We start from the raw sequence: 27,135 nt of genomic DNA, 5'->3' as shown, positions 1-27,135 counted from the left end.
AAGTGTCTGAGGCCGGATTTGAACTCAGGTACTCCTAAATCCAGGGCCAGTGCTTTATCCACTGCGCCACCTAGCTGCCCCTAGTATAGTAGCTTTGAGAGTGGTTTGAAGGGGCAGCAATCTGGAGGAGCTAAATTTAAAGCTCTGACCCCACTCTGCTTGTGTGAGCTGAGGCAAATGACTCATTCTCTCCCTCAGTCTCCATCTGTAAAATAAGGTTAGAAGAGGTGATCTCTACGGTGTCCCTTTCCAATTCTAAATGAAGTAAATCATAAAAGGTTAACTTTGCTTAGGATGAAAACATGTAAGCACATCAGAAAAGGAACTGTAATGACATTTTAGGAAAACAAACTAGTACAAAGGACAGACAGATGAGAAAATGTACACTTTGCAATGAAATTGCTATTCATTCCTATTGCTGTTTAAAGTAAATTAGGGGGCAGCTAGGTGGCGCAGTAGATAAAGCACTGGCCCTGGATTCAGGAGGTCCAGAGTTCAAATCCGACCTCAGACACTTGACACCTACTAGCTGTGTGACCCTGGGCAAGTCACTTAACCCTCATTGCCCTGCAAAAAATAAATAAATAGATTTTTTATCAGTTTCCATTATTATATATTAACTCATGAAATAAGTACTACTTTGTCACAACATTAATGTGCACTAACGTATGTGATGTAGTCCAGAAAATGACATTAGCCCTTCACTCAAAGGCTCATACTACTTCAGTTCAGGTAAATTAGCTTGGCTGAATTTCTTAAAGTCAGAATATGCACACAGTAAACATTAAAGAAAATTGGGATAGCTTTCAAAGGGTGATTTCAACTACTATACTAACACTTTACATATGAAAAGCTACATGCTTAGTTCTCAAGCTAACATTCAAGCAACTCATGATTTCATATTAGCCAGGGCAATGAGGTTTCTTCTCTGAGACAGAAGTGTTCATGATGAAATTAATGACAAGAAAGGCTTATGGAATATTAATATTATGTTGAATCTATAGATGAAATAGATCATTGTGAAAATGAATGGATTTCTAAAGCTTTGATATACAGGGCTTAAGACTTGAGATATGTGGCTAGATCTCAACCTTCAATAGGAAAAAAAATACTTTTTAAGGGATTGTGTGAAATTTAATTTTCAGCAAACCTTAAATGGGAATTTAAACTTTTCTACTTTAAAGTTACATTTCCCAATAAATCATTCAAGTACAATATTGAATAATAATCGTGATAATGGACATCCTTGTTTAACCCCTGAACTTACTGGGAATACTTCTAACTTATCCTCATTACAGATAATGCTTGCTGATGGTTCCAATAAATCATTCAAGCCTGGAACAAGCTTTTTTCTAAAAAAGGGCAGAAAAGCATATATTCATGCTCAGAAAAAGAAAAGGGATGAAGGTGATTATGCCTTCATTTAACTAGAAATGGAACAAAGCCTTCTATTTGTCAGGAGGCAGCACTTATCTTTCTAACCATGATATGCCCTGATTCATTTTGTTTATTATACTCAGGGATGATAAACGTAAACTCTATCTCTCCCAGTCTGTGATGTAATTACACTGATGTTTAAAAAAGACTGATTATATATTTCATATATACAAAAGGTCTCAATAGTATGAAGTTATTATATTTTATTTCACAGAAATAGAGACTTTTTTCTAAAAAAGGGCAGAAAAGCTAAATCCTGGTCCATAAAAGCAGGCTTCATCCTCTACAATGTTACCAATCATATTCTTGTCAGAATTAACTAACCCAAATCTACAAAGGTAACACAGGAACTCCTTAATTCAATCAATCAACAAGCATTCATTAAACACCCTCCTTGTGCCAAGCACTGCTTATTATTCTGCTCTAGCACAGTTATTAAAAAAAAAGGTCTACCCTTGCCTTCTTCTCAAGAGTTAATATTTAAACCAATCATTTCTCTAACAAAGATCATCAGCAGTTTTAATAATGTTAGAACCCACCTTCCAAATTTATTGAATCTATTCTCTGCTACAAAGAAAGTGAATGTAAGAAGTAGGAAGGCTTTTACAAAGAATTTTCTACAAAAACTATGTCCTCATAGTCACAGCTAATTAAGAAGTACAGAAAATAAAAGATTCTGCTATGTGTTTATTGTTTGTTGATTATCCCCCCCTTTAAAAAAAGCATTTCATTCAATAGAATAAAATATACTTCAGGAGGTAGGGGGAGCACCACCTAACAAAGTGTCTCTTCAAGATTCCATGATAAATGTAAACTAAGAGATAACCTTGCTCTATGATACTGTAAGACTAAACATCAAGCAAGAATTTGAAAAGGAGATATATTTGATTAGAGTCATGAATACAAACAGAAGAGTGTGTATATGAACATATGAATAGATATATATATGAAAGTGTATATAAAAGTAGATGATAAGATTCTCTACTTCCTCCTATTGCAGATAACATTGCACTTATCACATTTCAGAGCCCTTAAATACTATAGGGTCTCATCAGTAAAATCCCAAGACCCTCAAAGTGATTGGCCTAGCAATCTAATATAAGAAAAAAGTGACAAAGGCATATTGCCAAGATTTTAACACTTAGATAGCATTCTACTGAGTCCATCAGAACGCTGAACAGGAGATGAAGCAGGATCACATTTTGGGAAAAACATAGTTGTTTCAATGATCCCAGCCAGGTTGTTCCCTGACATCAGTGCACACACCCTTTTACCAGCAATACTCTATTGAGTATCATAGGACACCACAATCTCAAAAGAATTAATATCTCAGGTGACCCAAAGAACAATGGAAAGGTTCACAGTTGTGTGTATACAGGATGAAATCATTCCCAATGATAAAAGTACAAGTTACAGGGCATAAAACACATCATCAAGGAAGGATATTGCCTGAAAAGTAGGGAAGCTGATCGTGTATGGAAAAAAAGAGGAGGAGGATATTCCAAGTGCAGCACCAGTATATGCAGAATATTAATAAAGAACCAGAGGAAAGCTGGATTCTCTATATAGGATACATGGGAAGATATGTTCAAGAATAATACAGATGAGAAGGTATAGATGGATTGTGATATACTATAAATAAGAACATCAATCCACTGGAAAAACTCCAATATTTTTAGAAGGCAATTTTAAACATGATACTGCCTATCTCTTCAATGGGTAAAGAAAAATCAATTTTGTGGCATAACACAGCTGTTCAGGCTTCTTCTAAGGCTTAGAAATAGAATTCCAAAGGCTGTTTTAACTAACCATTCAAATTTTATCTCTCTAAATAATCCAGGAAGCACAGAATTACATTTACCAAAGGATATTTGGTGTGGCTGTTACTTTTGCAAAAAGAAACAATTAAATGCAATATATTACCCCTCAATGGAAGTCTATCCTATAATTCTGGGAAATTTTCTAGGAATGTAGATAATCTTTAAAAATACTCTGGACTACTGCTGATTATAAAATTTAAATAGTAAATCTATCTTGAAGAACCTTATTTTCCAAAGACTTTCTATTTCAAATCATAACCATGCAGTATGATAAATTTAGAAATTAAGCATCTCCAGTGAAAAACCTCATCAAGAATTTTGTAAAAAGTTACTAATTAACAAAAATAGAATTTAGAGAAATATCTCATCAAAGCTAGTCTTCACAGAGAAAAAGAGAATGAAGTCAACCCAAATTTCCCTATTACCTGGATACCCACAATAAGCAATTTGTTGTAACTAAGCAGATGGAGGAATATAATCATCTGGTAACCACTGAATAAAGATTAAGTGTTTCTTCTAACTAAAGAATCAAGAGAAAAGACAGAAGATTGGTTCAGCCCATTTAAACAAACAGGATAAAACTGTAACCAAGCACCTGGTCAGACACATTACTGAGAAATTAGTCTTTCAGTAATACTCTAAGTTTTAAGTAGAAGATAAATAAAACAAAAGTAAAAGGTTCAAAACTAGCTTTACAGCCAATTTTAGAAGCTACCATTACATCAGGCCTACAAAATTTATGGAAGAAAAAGAAATATTCTCAGCTATTTGGAGTAACAGATGGATTAAGAAATATTTGTATAATTTTTGGAATGTTTTAGACCCTCATTCTCACTCTCGAGGAACAGAGCTACAAGCCCAAAGGTTAAAAGGGTTAAAGTATCAAAAAGGCTAAGAATTAAATTTAGACTTGAAAGAACTATAAAATACCATTGTGAAAAAATAAAATAAAATACTGTTATTAACAAATCTGCTTCTAAGCTTTTTTTCCTAAAATTTTTTTAAATTTATTTTTGGGTTTTTAAAAATTTTTTTTAATAGTTTTGTTTTCTTTCTCTTTTTTTGTGGGGCAATGAGGGTTAAGTGACTTTCCCAGGGTCACACAGCTGGTGAGTGTCAAGTGTCTGAAGCCGGTTTGAACTCAGGTCCTCCTGAATCCAGGGACAGTGCTTTATCCATTGCACCACCTAACTGCTCCTGCTTCTAAGCTTTAAAGTGACAATGAACAGGAAAAACTGCAAAGGTGTATTATTGGTTTTAAAGCCTATGCCAGTGATTCACCAATATCTGCTTGTATGTCTGGAATTAAATTAAATTAAAGAAACATTAAAATTTTCAAGCATGTAACAAAAAGCTTAATAAGTTTTCTCACAGTAACTTTATAGACTATTCAGCAGTAGTTACTCATCTGTCTATGAACATTTTCTAGAAATAACAGTTAATCATTTCCTTGAAAAGATGGTGTTAACTATTATATGAAATCTAGTTTCTTTGCATGATTTTTCATAAAAAGCGAGATATTACCTTCCCATATAGGTACCTGAACATACATACCTTTGTTGTAATCATGCTCTCATTTAAAAGAAAATTATAAATTGTTAACAAGTTAGCAAAATATCCCTAATGTCTTTCTCCCCAGCATGACCAAGTGGCTCCATGGTCTAAAAATAATTATCAAAAAGGGCACCCAGTAGATCAATGGAATAGGCTAAGCACAGGAAATGCAATAGTAAATGACACTAGTAATGTAGTGTTTGATAAACCCAAAGACTCCAGCTTCTGGGATAGGAACTCAGTATTTGACAAAAACTGCTGGGAAAACTGGAAGATAGTATGGCAGAAATTAGGCATAGACCAACATCTTACACTTTATACTAAAATAAGGTCAAAATGGATACATGATTTAGACATAAGAGGTGATACCATAGGTAAATTAGGAGAGAAAGGAATAGTCTACCTATCAGATCTTTGGAAAGGAAAACAGTTTATGACCAAACAAGAGATAGAGTATATTATAAAATGAAAAATGGATGATTTTGATTACATTAAATTAAAAAATTTTTGTACAAACAGAAGCAATGCATCCAAAATTAGAAGGGAGGCAGAAAGCTGGGAAACAATTTTTGTGGCTAGTACTTCTGATAAAGGCCTCATCTCTAAAATACATAGGGAACTAAATCAAATTTATAAGAATCCAAGTCATTTCCCAACTGAGAAATGGTCAAAGGATATGAACAGGCAGTTTTCTGATAAAGAAAGCTATCTATTCCCATATGAAAAAATGCTCTAAATCACTATTGATTAGAGAGATGCAAATTACCTATCAGATTGGCTAAAATGACAAAAAAGGAAAATAATAAATGTTGGAGAAGCTGTGGGAAAATTGGAACACTAATGCATTGTTGGTGGAGCTGTGAACTGATCCAACCATTCTGGAGAGCAATTTGGAATTATGCCCAAAGGGCGATAAAGCTGTCCATACCCTTTGACCCAGCAATACCACTTTTGGGTCTTTTTCCCAAAGAAATCATGGAAAGGGGAAAGGGACCTACATGTACAAAAATATTTATAGCTGCTCTTTATGTGGTGGCAAGGAATTGGAAGTTGAGGGGATGCCCATCAATTGGGGAATGGCTGGACAAGTTGTGGTATACGAATACAATGGAATACTATTGTGCTGTAAGAAATGATGAGCAGGAGGAGTTCAGAGAAACCTGGAGGGCCTTGCGTGGGCTGATGATGAGTGAGATGAGCAGAACCAGAAGAACATTGTACACAGTATCATCAACATTGAGTGTTGATCTACTGTGATGGACTATATTCTTCTCACCAATGCAATGGTACAGAAGAGTTCCAGGGAACTCATGATAGAAGAGGATCTCCAAATTTAAGGAAAAAAAAAAAGAGAGAGAGAACTGTGGAGTATAGATGCTAAATGAACCATACTATTTCTTTTGTTTTTGGTGCTGTTGTTTTTTCTATTTTGAGGTTTTTCATCATTGCTCTGATTTTTCTCTTAAAACATGACTAATGCAGAAATAGGATTAATGTTATTATGTATATATATATATATATATATATAACCTATATCAGATTACCTGCTGTCTAGGGGAGGGGGGAGAGAGAGAGAAAAATCTGAAATTGAAAAGCTTGTATAAACAAAAGTTGAGAACTATCTTTACATGTAACGGAAAAAAATAAATTAAAAAAAAAAGGCACCCAGGTCTGGTTAATAAAAGTTGGAGAAAAAATAGTTTTTGTTCAAAAGAAGCTAGGAATGGGGAAAGCTAGATGGTGCAGTGGTTAAAGCGCTGGCCCTAGATTCAGGAGTACCTGAGTTCAAATCCGGCCTCAAACACTTGACACTTACTAGCTGTGTGACCCTGGGCAAGTCACTTAACCCCCATTGCCCTGCCAAAAAATCCCCCCAAAAAACAAAAAACAAAAAGAAGCTAGGAACTATATACATATATTTGTATCTATAAATATACATAGACAAACATATACATGTATACATACACACAAGAAGTGAAAAGGCTACTTAGTCTGGACTGAAATAAGGAGCAGACTAGAACTCTGCAAACTTGTTTGGGGTACAAGAAAAATGGGCCTTGGACAAAAACTAGGTTAGTCAGGAAATGTAAGATAGAGGAATCCTATCTTGAAGGAGTTCAGTAAGACATCCTTTAAGTTGGGCTCTCTATCTTCTATATGTACATGTAACAGTTTACCTGTATATATTTTCTACTCTCAATACCAAATGTAAAGACAGTTTTATGGCAATATAGAAAACTGGTCTGATAATGTATTTTACAACTATGAAGAATTACCATGAAAAGGTGAACATGAGATAATTGCTGGGAAAATAAGTTTACATTCCAGGGGCAACTAGGTGGCACAGTGGATAAAGCACTGACCCTGGATTCAGGAGGACCTGAGTTTAAATCCGGCCTCAGACACTTACTAGCTGTGTGACCCTGGGCAAGTCACTAACCCCTCATTGTCTACCCCCCCCCGAAAAAGGGAAAATAAATTTACATTCCCTAAAGTCATAATTGCAACAAAGAGGTCCAAACTCTTGAGTAACTACAAAGGCAGGGAACCTAGTGCATTCCACAAGAAAGTCTTAAAATATAACAGTTCTAAGAGGCAAGTGCTAAAATGACTTTAAGTATTTAATTTAGATGAAGCCCAAAAAACTAAAAAGAAATGCATGTACTAAGAACGTGACTTATAAGCAAAACTTTAATACCTTTAGTAAATAAAGAGAACTCTGGTCCTGGGGAGGGTTGAAAAAGTATCTGGCATCTTCCGAACCTTTGCATAATTGATAAATCCTCTGAGAAACAGAAGAAAGCCTAAAAATATTAAAAAAAAAATACAAAGTTTCATCACTATTATAAATAACAAGCTCACAGAAATAAAGGCCAAATATAATTTCAGAAATTACTAGGCAAAACCAATCTCCCCTTCAAATACATTTTGTGATGGCCACATAGCAGAAATGTCACCCTGAAATGAAGGAGAAGTTGTAACCATATCTCTGCTATAAGAAATCAAAACACAGAAATCTTCCCTTTACATTTCCAAAGTGGTTTGCATATATAGTTTCTATTAACCAAAGAACCTTGGAACCAAATTTTATAGGTACTTTTTATATATATGCAAGAAAGATAGGATGTTATTTAATTGGCCTAAATGAGCACATAAAGAAAAAACAAAAGTGGTATCATTATTTCTTTCTGGAGACTCAGTTCAGACTCATAAAAATACCTTCTTAAGCTTCAAAAAATATTCTGAGAGTTAACCACTAAATAGAACTGATAAATTTACAGAGTTTTTATAAATTACATTTACCATTTTCCATAACATTCTTCTGCTGACCAGTCAAGTTATTTCTGGTCTTATTAATACTCTCCACTAGATGGCAGGATTCCTTTACCTACAAAGCAGTTTTGAGACCATTTTCTCACAATCTTTTACAAAGGGGTGAGGAGTGAATAAAATGATCACAGGGCAGAGATTTGGGTTCTTGTTTTGTTTTTTCAAAAACTTAGCCATACACACAGACATATAAAACAAAGAAATCAATAATTTGTCAATGCTCAACTAACCTCCTAAAAGTGATTCAAAGAATTCTCATTTAGTAAAAGACCTAAGGGCAATTTAGGAGTACATTAATAGAAAAAAGAAAGGGTTTGTTTTCAGGTAATGTGGTGGCAGCCTCTTCAAAAATCTGTCAAAGGCAATTCCAAAGAACTCATGATGGAAAATGTTTTCCACATCCAGAAAAAAACAACTGTGGATTCTGAATGTAGATAGAACCATACTGTTTCTGTTTTGGGGTTTTTTTTTCCTCTTTCTTGAGGTTTTTCCCTTTTGTTCTGATTATTCTTTCACAATATGACTAATGCAGAAATGTGTTTAAAGTGATTGTACATATATAACCTATATCAGATTGCTTTCTGTCTTGGGGAAGGGGGAGGGAAGGGAGGACAGGAGAAAAATTTGGAACTAAAAATCTTATGAAAACAAATGTTGAAAACTATTTTTTACATGTAACTGGAAAATAATAAAATACTTTTTATGATTTAAAAAAATCTGTCAAAAGGTAAGCAAGGCAACTGCTTTCTGAAAACAGTATTTGCTGCTCCAACACTTTAACCCTTAAATGAGACCTTTCTATCCTCCATTTAAATTTCTACAACTCCCATGTCCTTCTCCTGGTAAAAATTATTTACAACCATTACACCATGGAAGACTTTTCTTTTTACTAGTAAATGCTATTACAGAGGTAAGCACCTTTTATTGGGCTGGTAAGAGCAAGGCATGATGGCTCCACTAAATACATGATCAGGTCTAGCACAGGCCAAATCATCATCATCATCATTGCCACTAGTGATGGCAAGGAGATACATGTCAAGTATTTTGTGAGTGAAGACAGCAAAGACTTGCAAGTACAATATTAATTCAAAAAACTATGGGACTACTTGATAACAGACATAATTTTGGTTTGCTTTGTGGAAAATGATCATGTCACAGCATGATTTTTAGTTTTATAGACACCTTCGTACTTAAATCCATATGGTAATTTGCTTCTAAATTACACATATAAGCAGCTAGGTGGCATAGTGAAGAAAGTGCTAGACTTGGAATCAGAAAGACCTGACTTCAAATTCAACCTTAAATACTGTGTGATGCTGGGAAGTCATGTAAATGCTTTAATTTTCTGGTATTTATGGGGGTTTTTTTGTTTTCCATAAAAGTATTTTATTATTTTCCAGTTACACATAGAGATAGTTTTCAACATTTGTTTTTATACGATTTCTAGTTTTTCTCCCTCCCTCCCCCCTCCCCAAGACAGCAAGCAATCTGATATAGGTTACATTTGTACAATCTATTTATATGTTTTTTAACATAATACTATATAACAAACTCTCAGAAAAGTTTGCTAACAATAATCTAATTCTGAAAATGCAGGAAAATTTCTTTGGGTTTTTTTTTCCCCATTTGTACACTTACCTAATATAAGGAAAACCCACCAGAGCCAGTACTGACCATCAAAGTAGCCAGGGAAATAAGTGGAAAACTGAAAAATAAAATTTTAAAATAATTTTTAGGTGCGTTACACTACAACAGAATTTCATACTTTATTATAAATACAATGAAAAATAGCCAAGAATTTCAGTAGAAAGTGAATTTTGGAGGAAACATATCGAAATTATATATGTAGAAGTAGTCTAAATGTAACTGTAACATGTGCAGTAAATGTAACTGTTTGATACTGATATGTAATGTTGGATTACTTTATGTGGAAAATATTCATTTAATGACATGGTTTCCATTTTTATAAACTCTTTTGTATATAATTTTCATGAGGTATTCTGCTTTCAAATAATATATATTCATATGTTATGGATTTATAATGTGCTAAAAATGAAATTTTTTTCCTAGAAAATAACTTTTTAAAAACTCTTTCATTCATGAATTTATCTAAGATTTAATTTATATGATGCCAAATCAAATGGTTGATTCAACCACTTCAGTTTTCTACAAAGCAGTCAAAATGCTCACTAGGTAATTTTTCTTTTTTTTAAAGTGAGGCAATTGGGGTTAAGTGACTTACCCAGGGTCACACAGCTAGTAAGTTTTAAGTGTCTGAGGCCGGATTTGAACTCAGGTCCTCCTGACTCCAGAGCCGGTGCTCTATCCACTGCGCCACCTAGCTGTCCCTCACTTGGTAATTTTAACAACAAATGACTAACTACATTCCCCTCTTCAGTTTCCACTGCTTGTATTGGTATTGTGCAGATACCACACAGGCCAAAACAGTTTAGGAAAGGTATGTTTTTACATTTTAATAAAACAATTTTGGTGTTTACTTTTACATTGTATGCAACAAATATATAACTATACAAAAAATTGTACAGAATGGGAATATTTACAAGTGGGAACTTTTTGGTATGTTATCTACTTTTCAGAGAGACATTAATAAACCTTTTGGAAATGAAAAAAAGCTACAATAATAACTACATGAAGATGCACTAATGAATTTAAAATACCATCTACAGAAAATATTTTCACTTATGAAATAACTATGAAATTATCAAATTTGAAATTAGGGGAATTTTAAAAGCTTAATCTACAATTCTTTTCAAATGTGAGTCATTTGTCATAAGATTGCCAACTGACAACAATATCCTCAAATCACTTAAGTCAAGTGCATGCACTTACTCTAAAAGCAGTGATTCTAAAGCTCTTTTGATTACCTGGATCATTTTGAGGTAGTGAAAAACCCTGACACAAATCTACTTTTTTCTACTTATCCCCCAATAACCTTTTATTCTATCGAACTTACCCTGACAATCAAGATCCACTTAATTAAAGAAAGGCCAAAACCTGAAATGGCCCCATATCTTCCAGCAGCTGAGGTGGTCAGACAGAAAGACAGGAAAAACCCAATCCAGTTAAAGAGGAATGCCACTGGAAAAGCAAGAAAAAATAGATATGAAAACATACATTAATGCAGGCACAAGATGAAACTGTAAACTTTTTTATTTTAATAATGTTCCCAAGGACAATGTTCCTCCCATTTTCTCATACCAAAAAATTCACCAAGAAAATATCCAAGCACTCAGCCTAATCAAAAACCTTCAGTGTCCCTAAGGCTTCTACAAGAAAATGCAAACTCTACCTGACTATTTAAGGCCCTCCACAACATGGTTCCAACCTACATTTTCAGCCTTATTTCACATTACTCCTGTTCATACAGTCTATATTCCAGTCAAACTGGACTGCTAATTATTCTCCCAAATCATGCCATCTTCATTCTGTCCCCCATGCTTGAAAAGAATTCTCATTTCAACCTTTAGGAATCCTTTTCATTCTTTGAGCCAGAGCAGAAGGGCTACATGTTTAATGTGGCCTTTCCGAATTTGCCCCTTTCATAAATGTTGTCTCCTTCCTCAAATAACCCTTACTCCCTGCGACTGGATCTCTATTTTGCTCTCAGCACTCCCCATCTTGTTTTCATACTGATCTGCGTACAAGTTATACCAGTCACTCCATCCTTTGCACTCTTCTCCAGTCCTTCCAACCCCATTCCTCAAAAAAAGGCCCCAAAAGAATAAGGACTGTTTTACTTTTGCTTCTGTATTCCCAAGGCCAAGCACATTTTTAAAATGTTTGTGGAATTGAAGGGAAAAAACTTTATTGCTAAATATGTATATCTGAACTTCTTTCTAGTCTAAATTCTTAGGTTTCGTTTGGGGGGGTTTTCTATTCACCTCCTACAAATATCTCTAACTTTGATTAAATTGGTGCATCAAATAATTCACTGAGTATTTAAAGTGTTCAAGTTCTTAATATTTCTTTCAACTATGAATAGTGCATTTCCCTTCACTAAACTTCTAGTTCTCCAAGATCTTTTTTTTTTTTTTTTTTGGTGGGGCAATGAGGGTTAAGTGACTTGCCCAGGGTCACACAGCTAGTAAGTGTCAAGTGTCTGAGGGTGAATTTGAACTCAGGTCCTCCTGAATCCAGGGCTGGTGCTTTATCCACTGTGCCACCTAGCTGCCCCTCTCCATGATCTTTAAAGAGACCATTAGGCAACATTGTCAATAAAATCCCTCGCTATTAAATATAGCAAAAAAAAAAAAAAAAAAAAAGGATTGCTACTCTCCCAATGGATGCTCCAGGAAAAGGAAAGAAGGGAGGAAGGGAAGGAAGGTGGCTGGCAGGCAGGCAGGCAGGGAGAGAAGCACAAGGAATCAAAAGAATAGGGTCAACTCTGATCTCTTAGTCAAAAAAAAGAATTCCTGGGGAAAACTGCTCAGGTAAAGACACTGTGTTCCTTTCCTGTTCTACAGGTCAGGTAGGGGTAGGAACAGTAATGAAGCATAATGTGTAAAACGGAAGCATCTCCATAAAGACCTTAATTATAGTTTTCATAAATATGCATGGGGAGAGAAGAGGAAATGAGAGAATACTAAAATATAAATATGATAATGCTTCAGACTATTTGTTTCCTCTCTCTGGAATAAACACAATAAAATGGTTCTAATCACTATATATACTTACTGAAAAAAGTTAACATGAATATCCCATCATTTCCTATCCTCAGCTGGTCAGCATCATCAAAATCATCCCTTGCTACAAAATCATCATCCTAATATGAAAAGAGAAAGGATAATGAAAATTCATACTCAGTGCTTCTTAAGGAAAACAAAAACAGATACAAAAATCAGCGTTAACGTGAGATTTCTTTATTTTATCTTGAATTAAGATGTTTATACATTAAGAAAAAGTATAACCTATATAAAATTAAATATTAGCATTTGACTATATACAATAAAAATAACATTTCTTATGAATGGAATGCTTTAAGCTTAACAAAGCATTTTCCTCACAACTATTTTGTGAGGTATGTAATATTATTATCTTCCCCCTGTTACAGATGAGAGAACTAAGGCTGAGAGATGTTTAATGGTTTGTCCATGGTCACACAGTAAAGGATTAGAGCCAGCATGCTAAATCATATACTCCTAGACACTATACCATACTGTCATTTACATTGCTTTTAAATGAAACAAGTTAAGATTGCAAAAAGAGAGATACCTGAAAAAAAAAGTTTTAATATGTCTGTGCTTTGTTAAATTATTAAAATGTTTTGGGTTACTGAGTAGCAGCAAATGAATATTAACATATACGAAGAACAGAAAAGAGAATGTTACATGAAATTGCCAATCTCCACTACACACAGCTTGTTTTTTGAAGTCTTTAACACATTTAGCATATTACTTCCAGTCCTATCCTGTTGTCGTTCCTTCCATATCTGCTTTCTGTTCCCTTTTTCAAATGCTTTGCTGATGGTCTTTATTCTCTCTCTTTTTTTTTAACATAACCATTATTCTTCTCCCCACCAAAGTCCATTATAAGTATGTATAGTCTTTAAAAACAAATTTCTGCATTTAGGAAAATTCAGTGTTATTTTATTTTTCTGCATTTAGAAAAATTCAGTATTATTTTAGTTCAACCCTTTATTTTATGGCACAATAATATTCCACTGTATTCAAATACAATAATTTGTTCTTTATCTATTTTTGAACAAATGAGTCTCTTCCTTCTTTGTCTTAAGATAAAGTGCCAAGTATTGATACTGCTGGGTCAAAGGGTATGCAACATTTACTGATTTGGGAAGAACAGTTCTGAACTTCTTTCCAGAATGGCTTTATCAGGTTCACAGATCCTTCAAAAATGCATTATCTGGATTGCACATCCTGTCCAACAACACTCCTTTCCCTTTTTCTGGTTATCTTTGCTAGTCTGATGGGTATAAAGTGAAACCTCACAGTTGTTGGGGGTTTTTTTGTTTGTTTTATTTTATTTTATTTTTTCCATAAAAGTACTTTATTATTTTCCAGTTACATGTAGAGATAGTTTTCAATATTTGATTTTAAAATATTTCTAGTTTCAATTTTTTCTTCCTCCCCCCTCCCCAAGACAGCAAGCAATCCAATATAGGTTATATATGTACAATTACATTAAACATATTTCTGCATTAGTCATGCTGTGCTAGAAGAGTCAGAGCAAAAAGGAAAAACCTCAAAAAAAGAACAACAAAAAAGAGATAGCATGTTCAATCTGCATCTAGATTCCATAGTTTTGGGGGATTTCTTTCCCGGATTTGGAGAGCATTTTCCATCATGAGTCCTTTGGAACTATCTTGCACCACTGTATTGCTGAGAAGAGTCAAGTCTATCTATCACAGTTGATCAGCACACAATGTTGTTGATAGCTCACAGTTGTTTTAATATGCATTTCCCTTATTATTCATGATTTAAAACATTTTTCATGTGGTTATTAAAAGGTTTTCTCCTCTGAGCAATTGACTAGTCATATCCTCTGGGTCGCCTATCTATTAAGGTTCACTATATACACTATCCTATCATCTGCAAAGTGATAATTTTGTTTCCTCTTTATCCATACTTATTCCCTCGATTTCATTTTCTTTTTTAACTGTTATAGAGGTAGCCAGGGGGCACAGTGGATAGAATGCAGCACATGGACTCAGGAAGACTGAGTTCACATCCAATTTTCCAAGACATTTCACTAGCTGTGTGACTCTGGGCAAGCCATTTAATATGTTTGCCTCAGTTTTTTCACCTGTAAAGCAAGAATAATAATAGTATCTACCTACCTCACAGAGCTGTTGTGAGGATCAGATGATATAACTGTAAAGTGATTAGCAGAATGTCCGACATATAGTAGGTGCTATATAATGCTAGCTATTAAGCTATTATTATAGCTATATAGCAGGCATTTCTAGAAATATGTTCAATAGTAATATTTGCATTAATCTCTAATTTTACTGGAAAAGCCTCTAGCATTTCACCATTACACACAATACTGGATCTTGATTTAAATATTATTTATCATATTAAGGAAATGTTCATTCATGCTTGTGCTTTTTAATATTTTAAAACAAATGGTTGTTGCATGTTGTCAAATACTGTCACAAGAAGAGACAGTGTAGTATAATAGAGAGTTGACCTCAAAGCCAAGAAGAGCAGGATTCAAGTCCTACCTCTGACAAATACTTGTTATATGACACTGGACAAATTATTTACCTCTCAGTACTCTTAGCAATTGTAATTTTTTTTCTTTGATCCAACAATTCTTAGGATTACATTATTTGGTCTCCATTTAAATTTGAATATTTTCTTCAAAGACCCTTTATTGAACGTATTTTATTGCACAGTGGCCAGTCAATATGCTTAGTATTTTTGTTATTCTATATTGGAGTTTTTACATCCTGGCATTATCATCAATTTCTGTAAAGGAACTATATATAGCTGAGTAATTTGTATATTCATTTCTACTCCCAAGCAGTAATCCCCAGAGATTTATCACATCTAATCTTTTAAAGATTTTATTCAGGTCCTTAATTTGTTTCCTGTTTATCTTTTTGTTAGATTTATCTAGGTCTGATGGGGTACACTTAAGTCCCCAAATAGTATGGTTTTGCTATCTATTTGTCCCTGTAACTCAATTTACTTTTTTTAGTTAGTAAGGTGCTATGCCATTCAATGCATATATGGTATTTATTTAATTGTTTAGGGTTCTTTTTTTTTTTTTTACGGGGCAATGGGGTTAAGTGACTTGCCCAGGGTCACACAGCTAGTAAGTGTCAAGTGTCTGAGGCTGGATTTGAACTCAGGAACTCCTGAATCCAGGGCCAGTGCTTTATCCACTGCGCCATCTAGCCGCCCCATAGGGTTCTTTTAATTATAATGTATTCCCTTTGTTTCTCTCTTTTAACTTTGTCTATTCCGATTGCTACCCATACTTTTTTTTTTTTAAAGTTCACCTGAAGCATAATAAATGCTGTTCCAGCCACTCATCTTAACTCTAAATGAATCTTTATTTCAAGTGTATTTCTTATAAACAACATATTATTGTATTCTTCTTTCTAATTTGTTCCATTATTATCTTCTGCTTTGTGAGTTAATTTCCTTCAAGTTCAGTCATGACTGTTAATTGTTTATTTCCCTCCATCATATACTCTCTTTGCCCCCTACTCCATTCTTTACAAAGAAGGCAGTAAAAGGAATGCAATGTGATCAACACTAGTGCTCAATAATCAAAATGTCTGCTTCTGCTCCACTGCCCTTACTCTCTTCTCCTCACCTAGACCCCAGTCACTATTTCTTACACTTATTTTCCTTTTAATCCTCCCTTTACAAAACTGATCTACCCTCTGAAATTGAAATTTGTTTTGCTTCCCTCTCCAACACTCTCCTCCTTTTTTTTTCCACTCTCCTCCTTTATAACCTCACTTTCCTCTTTTTCTGTTAATGTCATCTTTGCCAGTCTGATGAGTATGAGGTGAAACCTCAGCTCTTCGAGTGTGTGGGTATGTCTGTGTGTTTGAACCTTCTTCATCTGTTCATTTGGTTCAAAACAGACTTAGTGAGATTCAAATAATGTTCTTTAGTCCATATATGCATAATCTGCTAGAGCACCCCAGTTTTCCCTTCCTTGTTACTTTTCTGGTATATTCCCTTTTTCATCACTTTTCTCTCCTCTCTTAAGACCACCAAAACAGAACAAAACTACTCCCAAACCTTCTGTTTGTCTTAATTCCTTATGTGACCTTGAAATTATTAGGATTCTAAAGAGAGATGTGTCTCTTTTCCTTGAATGTAGTATGAAGCCCTTAACTGCCACTTAGCCCCTTCCAAATGTTCAAATGTCTTTCTATTCCCAGCTTTTCCTTGACTTCTCTGTTTGGGTTTTAAAGTTTCTACTAAGTTCTTGTTTTTGTTTTGTAATCTGGAGTGCTCAAAAATCTTCTATTCCATTAAAAATCTATTCCCCCTCCCCTTATAGAGGGGAAATATTAAAGATTTTTAAAGCTCAATCTTGGGGGAGCTAGGTGGCACAGTGGATAAGGCACCAGCCTTGGATTCAGGAGGACCTGAGTTCAAACCCAGCCTCAGACACTTACTAGCTGTGTGACCCTGGGCAAGTCACTTAACCCCCATTGCCCTGGGGGGCGGGGGGGAGAAGCTCAATCTTGCAGGGTAAAATATTCTTGGTTGTTTTCCTGCCTCAAGTCTCTTCCCACTCCAGTTCATCCTCCTCCATTTGGTCATCAAAGTGAGATTAACCATGTCATCCTACATACAATAAACTTCAATGGCTCCCTATTATATCTCCAGGATCAAACAGATCTTGTTTGACTTTTAAAGACCTTTTTAACCCTGCCCCTTCCTACCTTTCCACTATTCTTACACCTTACCCCTCCCTCCTCCAAGTACTTTGTGCTCCCGTGGCCATCGTGGCCATCATTCTTCTCACATAATACTCCATCTCTTGACTGTTCCCCATGCCTGGAATTCTCTCTCTCTTCATCTCTCCTTCCCAGCTTCTCTGGCTTTCTTTAAATCTCAACTAGAAGCCTACCTTCTGCAAGAAGCTTTTACCATAGTACCTTCTCTATGAGATGATCTCCAGTTTATGCTGTATTTCACTTGTATATTAGCTGTTTATATGTTGTCTGCCCCATTAGACTGTGAGATCCTCGAGAGCGGGGACTGTTCTTACCTTTCTTTGCATCTTCAGTGCTTAGCATAAGGCCTGGTATGTAACAGATGCTTAATATATGCTGGTCTTGGGAGTTTTTATCTTTTGGAATGCTGTATTCTAGGATCTTTTGTCGCTTAAGTAATAACTGCCAAAATGTGATCCTGACTGATTCCTTAGTACTTGAACTTTCTTTTACTACTTGCAATATTTTTTTGAGCTGGAAAGTGGATTTTGTCCTATGACAATTCTGAAGTTTCATTTTGGCTGACAGTGAATTTTTCCATTTCCACTTTACTCTTTGGCTCTAGTAAATCTGGATGTTTTCATTTATGATTATTTGAAATTGTATCCAGGATTATTTGTTAGTCATGCTTTTCAGAGAAACTGAGGACGATTCTTAAATTGTGTTGCTTAGATCTGTTTTCCAAGTCAATTGTTCTTGACAGTAACTTTTATCAATCGTTTATTTTGTTCTAACATTTCTTGTCTCGGGGAGTTAAAAAAAAACAACCAACTTTATCAGTAGAAGATGGGGGAGGAAAAAAAAAAAAAGAAGATGGGGGAGGTATGACTAGATAGTAGCTCACCCAAAAACAATATAGATTTTTTTTTTGGTGGACTGCCAGATCAATGAGCCAAAAAAACCAAAAACCCTAATGTGATAAAGGAAGGTGGCCTAGCCATACCAGATCTCATCAAAATAATCTGGTACTAAGAAACAAGAGTGGTGGATCGGTGGAATAGAAATAGATACACAATACACAGTTGTAAATTATTTTAGTAACAGTGTTTTTGATAAACTCAAAGATCCAACTTTGGGGACAAGAATTCACTACTTGACAAAAATTTCTGGGAAAACTGGAAAGCAGTTTGGAAGAAATTAGGTATAGATCAATATCTCATACCATATGCCAAGATACAGTCAAAATGAGTGCAAGATTTAGACACAAAAGGTGCTATCATAAGCAAATTAAGGAAGCATGGAATAGTTTGCCTGTCAGATCTATGGATAAGGGAAGAACTTAGGAGCATTACAAGATGTAAAATGGATAATTCTGATTACATTAAATTAAAAAGGTTTTGCACAAACTAATGCAGCCAACATTAGAAGGAAAACAGAAAACTGGGGAAATTTTTTAATAACAAATTTCTCTAATAAAGGCCTCATTTCAGAACTGAGTCAAATTTGTAAGAATACTTGTCATTCTCCAATTGACAAATGGTCAAAGGATATGAAGAGGCAGTTTTCAGACAAAGAAATCAAAGCTATCTAACAGTCGTGTGAAAAAAATGCTCTAAATCACTAATTAGAGAAAGTACAAAATAAAAATAAACAACTCTGAAATAGCACCTCATATATATCAGATTGGCTAATATTAACAAATTGGCTAATAATTAATGTTGATGGGGATGTGGGAAAATTAGGACACTAACGCAATTGTTGGCAGAGTTGTGAATTAATCTAACCATTCTGGAGAATAATTTGAAAATCTGTTCTCAGATTTCCTCAAAAAGCAATTTGTGCATACCCTTTGACCCAGCAATACCACTACTAGGTCTATATCCCAGAAAGACCAAAAAAGAAAGAAAAGACAAAAAAGAGGGGCAGCTAGGTAGCACAGTGGATAAAGTACCGACCCTGGATTCAGGAGGACCCGAGTTCGAATTCGGATTCAGACACTTGACACTTACTAGCTGTGTGACCTTGGGCAAGTCACTTAACCCTCACTGCCCTGCCCCCCCCCAAAGAAAGACAGAAAGAGAGAAAGGAAGAAGGAAAGCAAAAAGACCTATACATATAAAAATATTTACAAAAGTTCTTTTTGTGGTGGTAACGGATTAGAATTTGAGGGGATGCTCATCCATTGGGGAATGGCTGAACTAGTTGTGGTACATGACTGTTATGGAATTGTGCTTTAAGAAATGAACAGGATGCTCTCAGAAAAACCTGTAAAGACTTACATGAACTGATGTAAAAGTGAAATGAGGAAAACCAAGAGAACAGCGTACACAGTAACAGCAATACTGTATGACAATTAACTGTGAATGGCTGAGCTATTCTCAGCAATATAATGATCTAAGACAATCCCAAAGGACTGATGATGAAAAATGTTATCCACCTTCAGAGAAAGAACTGATGGAATCTAAATGCGGATCAAATCATACTTTTTTTTCCTTTATCTTTCTTGGGTTTTTTTTGGGGGGGGTCTTATTTTTTACAACATGACTAATAATGAAATATGTTTTACATGACTGCACATGTATAAACTAAATCAAACTGCTTGCTTTCTCAATGATAAGGGAAGGGAGAGGGGGTGGGAATTTGGAACTAAACACTTTTTAAAAAGAATACTGAAAAATATTTTACATATAATTGTAAAAAAAACATTTCAAAAACAAAACAAAAAACACTAGGAAAAAACACAACGTAACCTTGGGCCACATTAAAAGAAGTATGGTGTCTAGGACTAAGGAGGTGATAGTCCTGTACTCTGCTTTGGTCAAATCACATCATAAGTATTGTGTTCAGTTCAGATCTCCACATTTTAGCAAAGTTGGAGAATGATCAGAAAAGAGGTTGACCAGAATAATGAAAGTTCTCAAGTTCAAGCCAAATGAAGACCAGTTGAGGGAATTAGACAGGTTTAGCCTGGAGAGGATTCAGGAGAGAACATGAGAGCCGTTTTTGAAGACTGTAACAAGGAAAACAGATTATTAGACTTGTTCTTCTTGGACTTGAGAGAAAAAAACGGAGTTAACAAAGGGACAGATTTAGACTTGATGTAAGGAAAAACTTCCTAACAAATAGAACTATGCAAAAATAGAATGGGCTGCCTTGACTGTAAGACAAATTATTGGATATGCTGTAATGGGACTTTGTTCAGGTATAAATTGTACTAGATGGGCTCTGAGGTACCTTCCAACTGTTTATTCTGTAAAGATTTATTTGACCTAGTATATAGGTCCAAAATAACTTCTATCATCTTATTCCCAAATCACAGCTTTCCCATTCTTTAAAACATAAAATATTTCAAAACTAAAGTTTATGTTGGTACCATTAATACCATCTCCTTCAACATAGCTTTCTTCCTAAGAATAGCTTCCATTTAAAAATTCATTTGCAGAGTAAGCTCAATACTTACTCAACAGAACTATTTAAGAACATTCAAAACCATAAGAATGGTTAATTCTAACTTCAGATAAGGATAAATAAGCCTTTACCCATCCAATTACTTTATTTTTTGACTAATTCATCAAAAATTTTCAAATATAATTCAAAATTCGTTTCCTAGTAACACTGTAATAATCTCCTAAAATGGTTTCCCTGTTTCATCTCTCCCTTTTCTGATTTAATTGTATTCATCAACTATTCATTGCCTAGAGAATAAAATCCATACTACTTAATCTAGCATCCAAGGTCTGCCTCCTCCTCCCACTCATAAATCTGGACCTAATCTACATCTTCAATCTTATTTTCTTTACGGAAACTGTTTCTGAGCCAAACTTTTTATACTTTCCTAAATCCATGTCTTTATTCATATCTTTCCCCCTTGGATGAAATCTGGAGAACTAAAAGCATGCTCCCTTCATCTTTCAGAATTCCCTTGATATCCAACAGGTCCTCATTAAATACCATTAATAATAATGACAAATGTACACCACAATACCACTGGGGTATTACCTAGCTTCAAGATTTCAAATAAGAGATGAAATACTCCATCAGAAAGTCTCCTCACTATCAAATTTTGAAATAAAAATCACTGTATATGCCACCAAATTCTTATTTAAATGTTGTCACCTTTCTGGTCCCAAATTCTTCATGGATATAGACAGGAGCTATTAAGATCTTTTTTTAGCACTAAAATAATGTCTATGGCCCTAAAATTCCATAAGCTCAACTTACTACGAGTAATTTATTTCCAATAATCTTTAAAAACATCGATTTCATTAAAACATATAAAATCTATTCATGAACACTATTAATTCAAAATATAGCCAAAATGGCACTACTAAACAACTATTAGAACATTCAACTATTATAACAGATTATAAAAGGAAACCAAGATGCAGCATCATAGCATATAAGAGTTTTATAAAAGGCCAATCTTAAGAGTCGAGGAGACATGAATTCAAGTCCTGCTTCCAAGACATACACTAAGCTATATGCCCATTGACAATTTACTTAACTTCCCAGTACTCAAGCAAAATGTCAACATGCACCAGTAAAGGGTTTTTCCCCCCAAATGAAATCAGAGATCCTAGCACACACCCCTCTAGCACACATATGTTCATTCTAGTGCTCAGAACAAGAGAATATTTCATATTGCAACACAGCCCTGTGTCTATTTCCCCCTGCTGGGTACAATCACTGATTCAGCTTCAATGCCTTGTATTTCCTGTGCTTTCTCACTCACCCATTCTATGCCAGGTCAGCTATCTGCATTTAAGTAAGTATAGAGGAAGATGGAGGAAGGGAAAGGTGATAGAGACAAGGCTACTTGTTCAATGAAACTGTTGAAGGTAATGTCCTTCTCAGAGATGCCTTCATATTAATGGGTACTCAGGGTGATCTGGACCTTTTTATATTACACTGAATCATTTGGGTTGATGGCTAGTTTTTCATCTTGTAGAGAGATTCTTGTCATGAACCCCCAAACCCAGCTGAAATCCTTACAGTAGAATTGCTTGAAAATGGCATCTCAGCCTTTCAACTCACTCTAGCCCACAAACTTGAGGTTAGGCAGCAGCTGATCCTGTTCCACATAAGTACTGAACAGCTTGAGGTAAAAGCTTTCTGGCTGCTCTAGTCATCTCATTACCATTTGGCTATGGAGAATGGAGAACAAAATAACTTGTTCCTCCCTGACTCAGTTCCTGCCAGAAATATAAGTATCAGGAGAGAGGGTACCAATAAGTCATGTCCTGACAAAATAGCTTTTTAAAAATTAACATGACTGGATCTTCTTGACTCAAAGCTGTCTTACTCCTTTAAAAAAGGAAAACAATATTCAGACCTTTCAGATCTGACATAGAGCTTGGAATGTAAAAAGTATGATATTGGCTCCAACCATCAGAGAGTACTAAGAAGGAGATTAGAGTTGTTCATTCATTTCACTCATTTCTTACTCTTCATGACCCTACTTTGGGATTTTTCTAGCAAAGATACTGGAGTGGTTTGCCAATACCTTCTCCAGCTCATTTTACAGATAAGGAACTTAGGAAAACATGGTTATGTGACTTGTCCAGGTCACATCACTAGTAAATATCTGAGGCTGGATTTGAACTCATGAAGATGAGTTTTTCTGATTCCAAGCCTAGTGTTCTATTCACTGCACTACCTAACTACCCCCAGCAGGTTAAAGAGATTCTAGAAAAAAATGAAGATAATTACTAGTCCACCTAAACAACAAGTAGTCTCTCTCTCTCTCTCTCTCTCTCTCTCTCTCTCTCTCTCTAGCGCTTCCCTCCCTTCCTCCCTCCAGAGTTAAATGTCTCTAAGCCCATTTGAATATAATTACTTATTAAATTTGTATGTATTCTTTTATTAAGAAACTTATCTATGAATCCAATAGGGTGCAGACAGCCAAGAGTCTTTTGTCTTACTTATAAAGATGTTAAACAAAATCCTTTCCCAAAAATAACTGCCTTGACAACTTCACAGAATCACAGAATTTGAGAGTTGGAAAGAAACTCAATGGCCACTGAGTCTAACCCACACACTAAAGAAATTTCCATTGTAATTTACCCGCCACCAAGAGGTTATTCAACCTCTGCTTGAAGAGCTCCAAGGAAGGGACATCACTCACCTCGACAGCCCATTCTACTTTTAGACAGCTCTAATCTTCAGTAAATTTTCACTGACATAGAGCTTAAAAATTTGTCTTTTTGCAGCTTTCACACTTTGCAGGCCATCACTGCTCCTGGTTCTGACCACTGAAGCCAAAGAGAACAAGTCTAATCCCTCTGACACATGACCGCCCTTCAGATACTTAGATGGTGATTATGTCTGCCCGGCCTTCCTCCCCTTCACCCCAGTCTTCTCTTCTCCAGGCTAACTATGGACAGTTCCTTCAACTGATCCCCGTGGGACACAGACTCAAGATTCTTCACTATCCTGCATGCCTTCTTCTGGATACTCTATAAATTATCAATGTCCTTCTTAAAATGTGGTACCCAAAACACAATATTTCAAATAAGGTCTAATGAAAGATTATCATGGGATTATCTAATGGGATTATCATATATCTGTTTCTGGAAATTATGCCCTTCTTAATACGATCTAAGACTCTATTAATTTTTTTTTAACTGCCACATGACAGTTGACTCATACTGAGTTTGCAGTCCACTAAAACCTCCAGATTTTCTTCAATCGCTATATAACCATGCTTTCTCTTATCTTATACTTGTGAAACTGATTTTTTTTTGGAACCCAAGAGCAAGACTTTAGCAACCCCTCTTGAATTTTTCTTACTCAGTCCAATGTTCTAGCTCATCAAAGTTCTTTTGGATGCTGACTCTGTTATCCACTGTTTGGTATTATCTTAAAACGTATACAATAAAATAAAACATAAATTTTATCTAGTGATAAAAATATTAAAAAGCATAGAGCCAAACATGAATTCCTGGGGTACTACATTGGAAACCTCTAACCCCAGTGACACTGAACCCTTAACTATTCTCTGGGTATAGCCATCCAATCAGCTCTGACTCCATCTGACTATATTATTGCTTAATCCATATTTCTCCGTCTTCTTCCATAAGAACAGTCGCAATATTTTATCAAAAACTTTGATAAAATCTAGGTAAACTATATCCATAATATTCCCCTCATCTACTAGTTCTGGAATCCCATTGAAGAAGGAAATAAGACTGGCAATACCTGTTATTGAGGAAGTCAGAATAACTACTTGTAATCACCACTTCCTTGTCTAGATGTTCCCCAACCATCTCTTAAATGAACTGTTCTAAAATTTTCCCATGAACTAAAGTCAAACACACTGGGCCTATAGTCTGTTCTACTTTTTGAACATCATAACATTTGTTTCTCTAATTTTTCAGTACAGCTTTCATTTTCCTGTGATCTTTCTGGTTCAACGATCAAGTGGCCAATTCTTTCAGAACCTGACAATGTAGTTCATCTGAACTAGGTAACTGGAATTTATCAGGGGTAGCCAAATTCTCTCCTTATTTTGGGCATCAACTAATTGCTAATCTATTTTGTTATATCATTTTCAGTGTAAAATTTGTTACCCTTGGCAGAAAAAAAAAAGTAGACCGGAACAGCTCTGGAAGAAAAAAAGGAAGAAGGAAGGAAGGACAGACTTAGTTGTCTTAGCTTTCCTTACTGGCTTTGGGTCATTCTGAGACTGAGCAACTCTGACACTATTTTTATAGCACTGTGACACATTTTAATATTCATTATTTTACCCAGTCTACTGTACATTTCATTTTTTCTGGACATTACATTCTTCAGTACATTTTGTTTTTAAATCCAGATTGGCTGGTCTTCAGACACATCCCACTTTTCCTTTTCATTGAAACTGTTCCCCTTTATGTCTTCCAAATCTTATCACTGAGCATCTCCCACATCCCTCCTGGTCTTACTACTCCTAAATAATTTTACTACTTCAGAGTCTATTTTTCTTCTGTATCCTTTAAAATCTGATTTCTCAAAACCATGGGTGCATGTCAAACTATGCTCAGATTTTCTTTCCTTCTCTAACACAAACTAGAGAATGGACTAATCACATCCTTCCAAGATCCCTATCATTGCCAGGCCAGCAACTAGGTCTTCCTTCATGGTGAAAGTTCGATCCAGAAAAGAATTTCCCCTTGTTGGTTCCACTATTTTTCTTTATATCATCATTAATAACAAGAGATGAAAGCCCATTCTTTTTAAAAGGCCGTAATTTTTAAAAAATTACTAGTATTTTTAGTAATCGCTTTCCTCATATCTAATAACTAACTAAATAAATGTAAGTCCTACACAACAATAATTATGTCCAATACTCACTCTCCCAGGAACCAAGGGGATGGTGGCTTCAGCCTTGGTCCTTTCTGCTTCATCATAAGTAGGCAATGTGGTAGCCACATTGTAAGAAGGGGGCTTGGGAAATCCAGATTCATCTTTGTAGTCAAAATATGCTGTAGAGAAAGGTTAAAAAAAAAAATCATATACAGAAAAGGAGCTTAAGATAGCATATTTATTGCTTATGCCATGAATTCTCTCAATGGGTATGATTTTTAAATGATTTCTATATAGATCATCAAAAAATAAATTTTGAATCTAAGATCATCTTCTCCCTGTTGTGTTTTTGAGCAACTTATTCCAGGGTTATTTCCTGTAATTTTCAAAATGCAAGCTACTTTTAAAACTAGCTTAAAGAAGAGGCAGCTAGGTGGTGCAGTGGATAGAGCACCGGCCCTGGATTCAGGAGGACCTGAGTTCAAATCCCGCCTCAGACCCTTGACACTAGCTGTGTGACCCTGGACAAGTCACTTAACCTCAATTGCCTCACCAAAACCAAACCAAAACAAAACAAAACAAAAAAACCCTAGCTTAAAGAAAAACATATCCAACAAGCTAACCTAATGTATAAAAGTAATACCACAGCTTTTTTCAGCTTCTGACTTACAAGATGACCAAGAAGAGGAGGAACAACGGGTGCGCCAAGAAGGGCCACGGCCACGTGCAGCCCATCTGCTGCACCAACTGTGCCCGCTGCATGCCCAAGGACAAGGTCATCAAGAAGTTTGTCATCCGCAACATCGTGGAAGCCACAGCTGTCAGAGACATCTCTGAGGCCAGTGTTTTTGACTCTTATGTGCTCCCCAAACTGTATGTGAAACTGCATTACTGTGTGAGTTGAATGATCCACAGCAAGTTAGTGAGGAATTGGTCTCATGAGACACAAAAGGATGGAACGCCCCCACCCCGCTTCAGACCTGCTGGTGCTGCCCCCAGACACCCTCCGAAGCCAATGTAAAGATCTATCTGCCTATCAAAATTCCTGAACTAATCAGAGGAAAATAAAATGGTTGGTTTACCTTAAAAAAAAAAAGTAATACCACATACTAAAGGAAAAAAGAAAATTTTTTTTTAGAAGATTATGGTTTTTCCTCCATTACAATAAAAAATGGATATTTTAAATAACTGGTAAAATTCATATGACAGTATAGTTGTTAATTGTAGGCATATGCATTTTGCATGTTATTTTGAGAAGTCATTATTAGATAAAATATTTAGAAGACGTTTCTAAAGTCATCTAATCCAATTCCCTCATTTTAC

At 35.3% G+C, this 27,135-nt stretch overlaps 1 protein-coding gene and 1 pseudogene across 1 annotated transcript in view; one reads left to right on the top strand and one right to left on the bottom strand.

Moving 5' to 3' along the window:
- Positions 1 to 27,135, bottom strand: part of NDFIP1 (Nedd4 family interacting protein 1) — a 63,205-nt gene that overhangs the window by 2,436 nt on the left and 33,634 nt on the right. The window contains exons 3-7 of the mRNA XM_043980158.1: positions 25,861 to 25,991; positions 12,837 to 12,924; positions 11,116 to 11,240; positions 9,780 to 9,846; positions 7,510 to 7,615 (exon numbers count right to left, since the gene is read on the bottom strand). Coding sequence (XP_043836093.1) covers positions 7,512 to 7,615; positions 9,780 to 9,846; positions 11,116 to 11,240; positions 12,837 to 12,924; positions 25,861 to 25,991 — 515 coding nt within the window. The 3' untranslated portion in view covers positions 7,510 to 7,511. The remainder of the gene's footprint in view (positions 1 to 7,509; positions 7,616 to 9,779; positions 9,847 to 11,115; positions 11,241 to 12,836; positions 12,925 to 25,860; positions 25,992 to 27,135) is intronic.
- On the top strand, positions 26,486 to 26,833 carry LOC122738097 (annotated as a pseudogene).

This window comes from Dromiciops gliroides, chromosome 2, assembly GCF_019393635.1.
Source record: "Dromiciops gliroides isolate mDroGli1 chromosome 2, mDroGli1.pri, whole genome shotgun sequence".
Lineage (NCBI taxonomy): Eukaryota > Metazoa > Chordata > Mammalia > Microbiotheria > Microbiotheriidae > Dromiciops > Dromiciops gliroides.
Note: the sequence above shows the minus strand (reverse complement) of the source record. Positions and strands in the feature narration are given on the sequence as shown.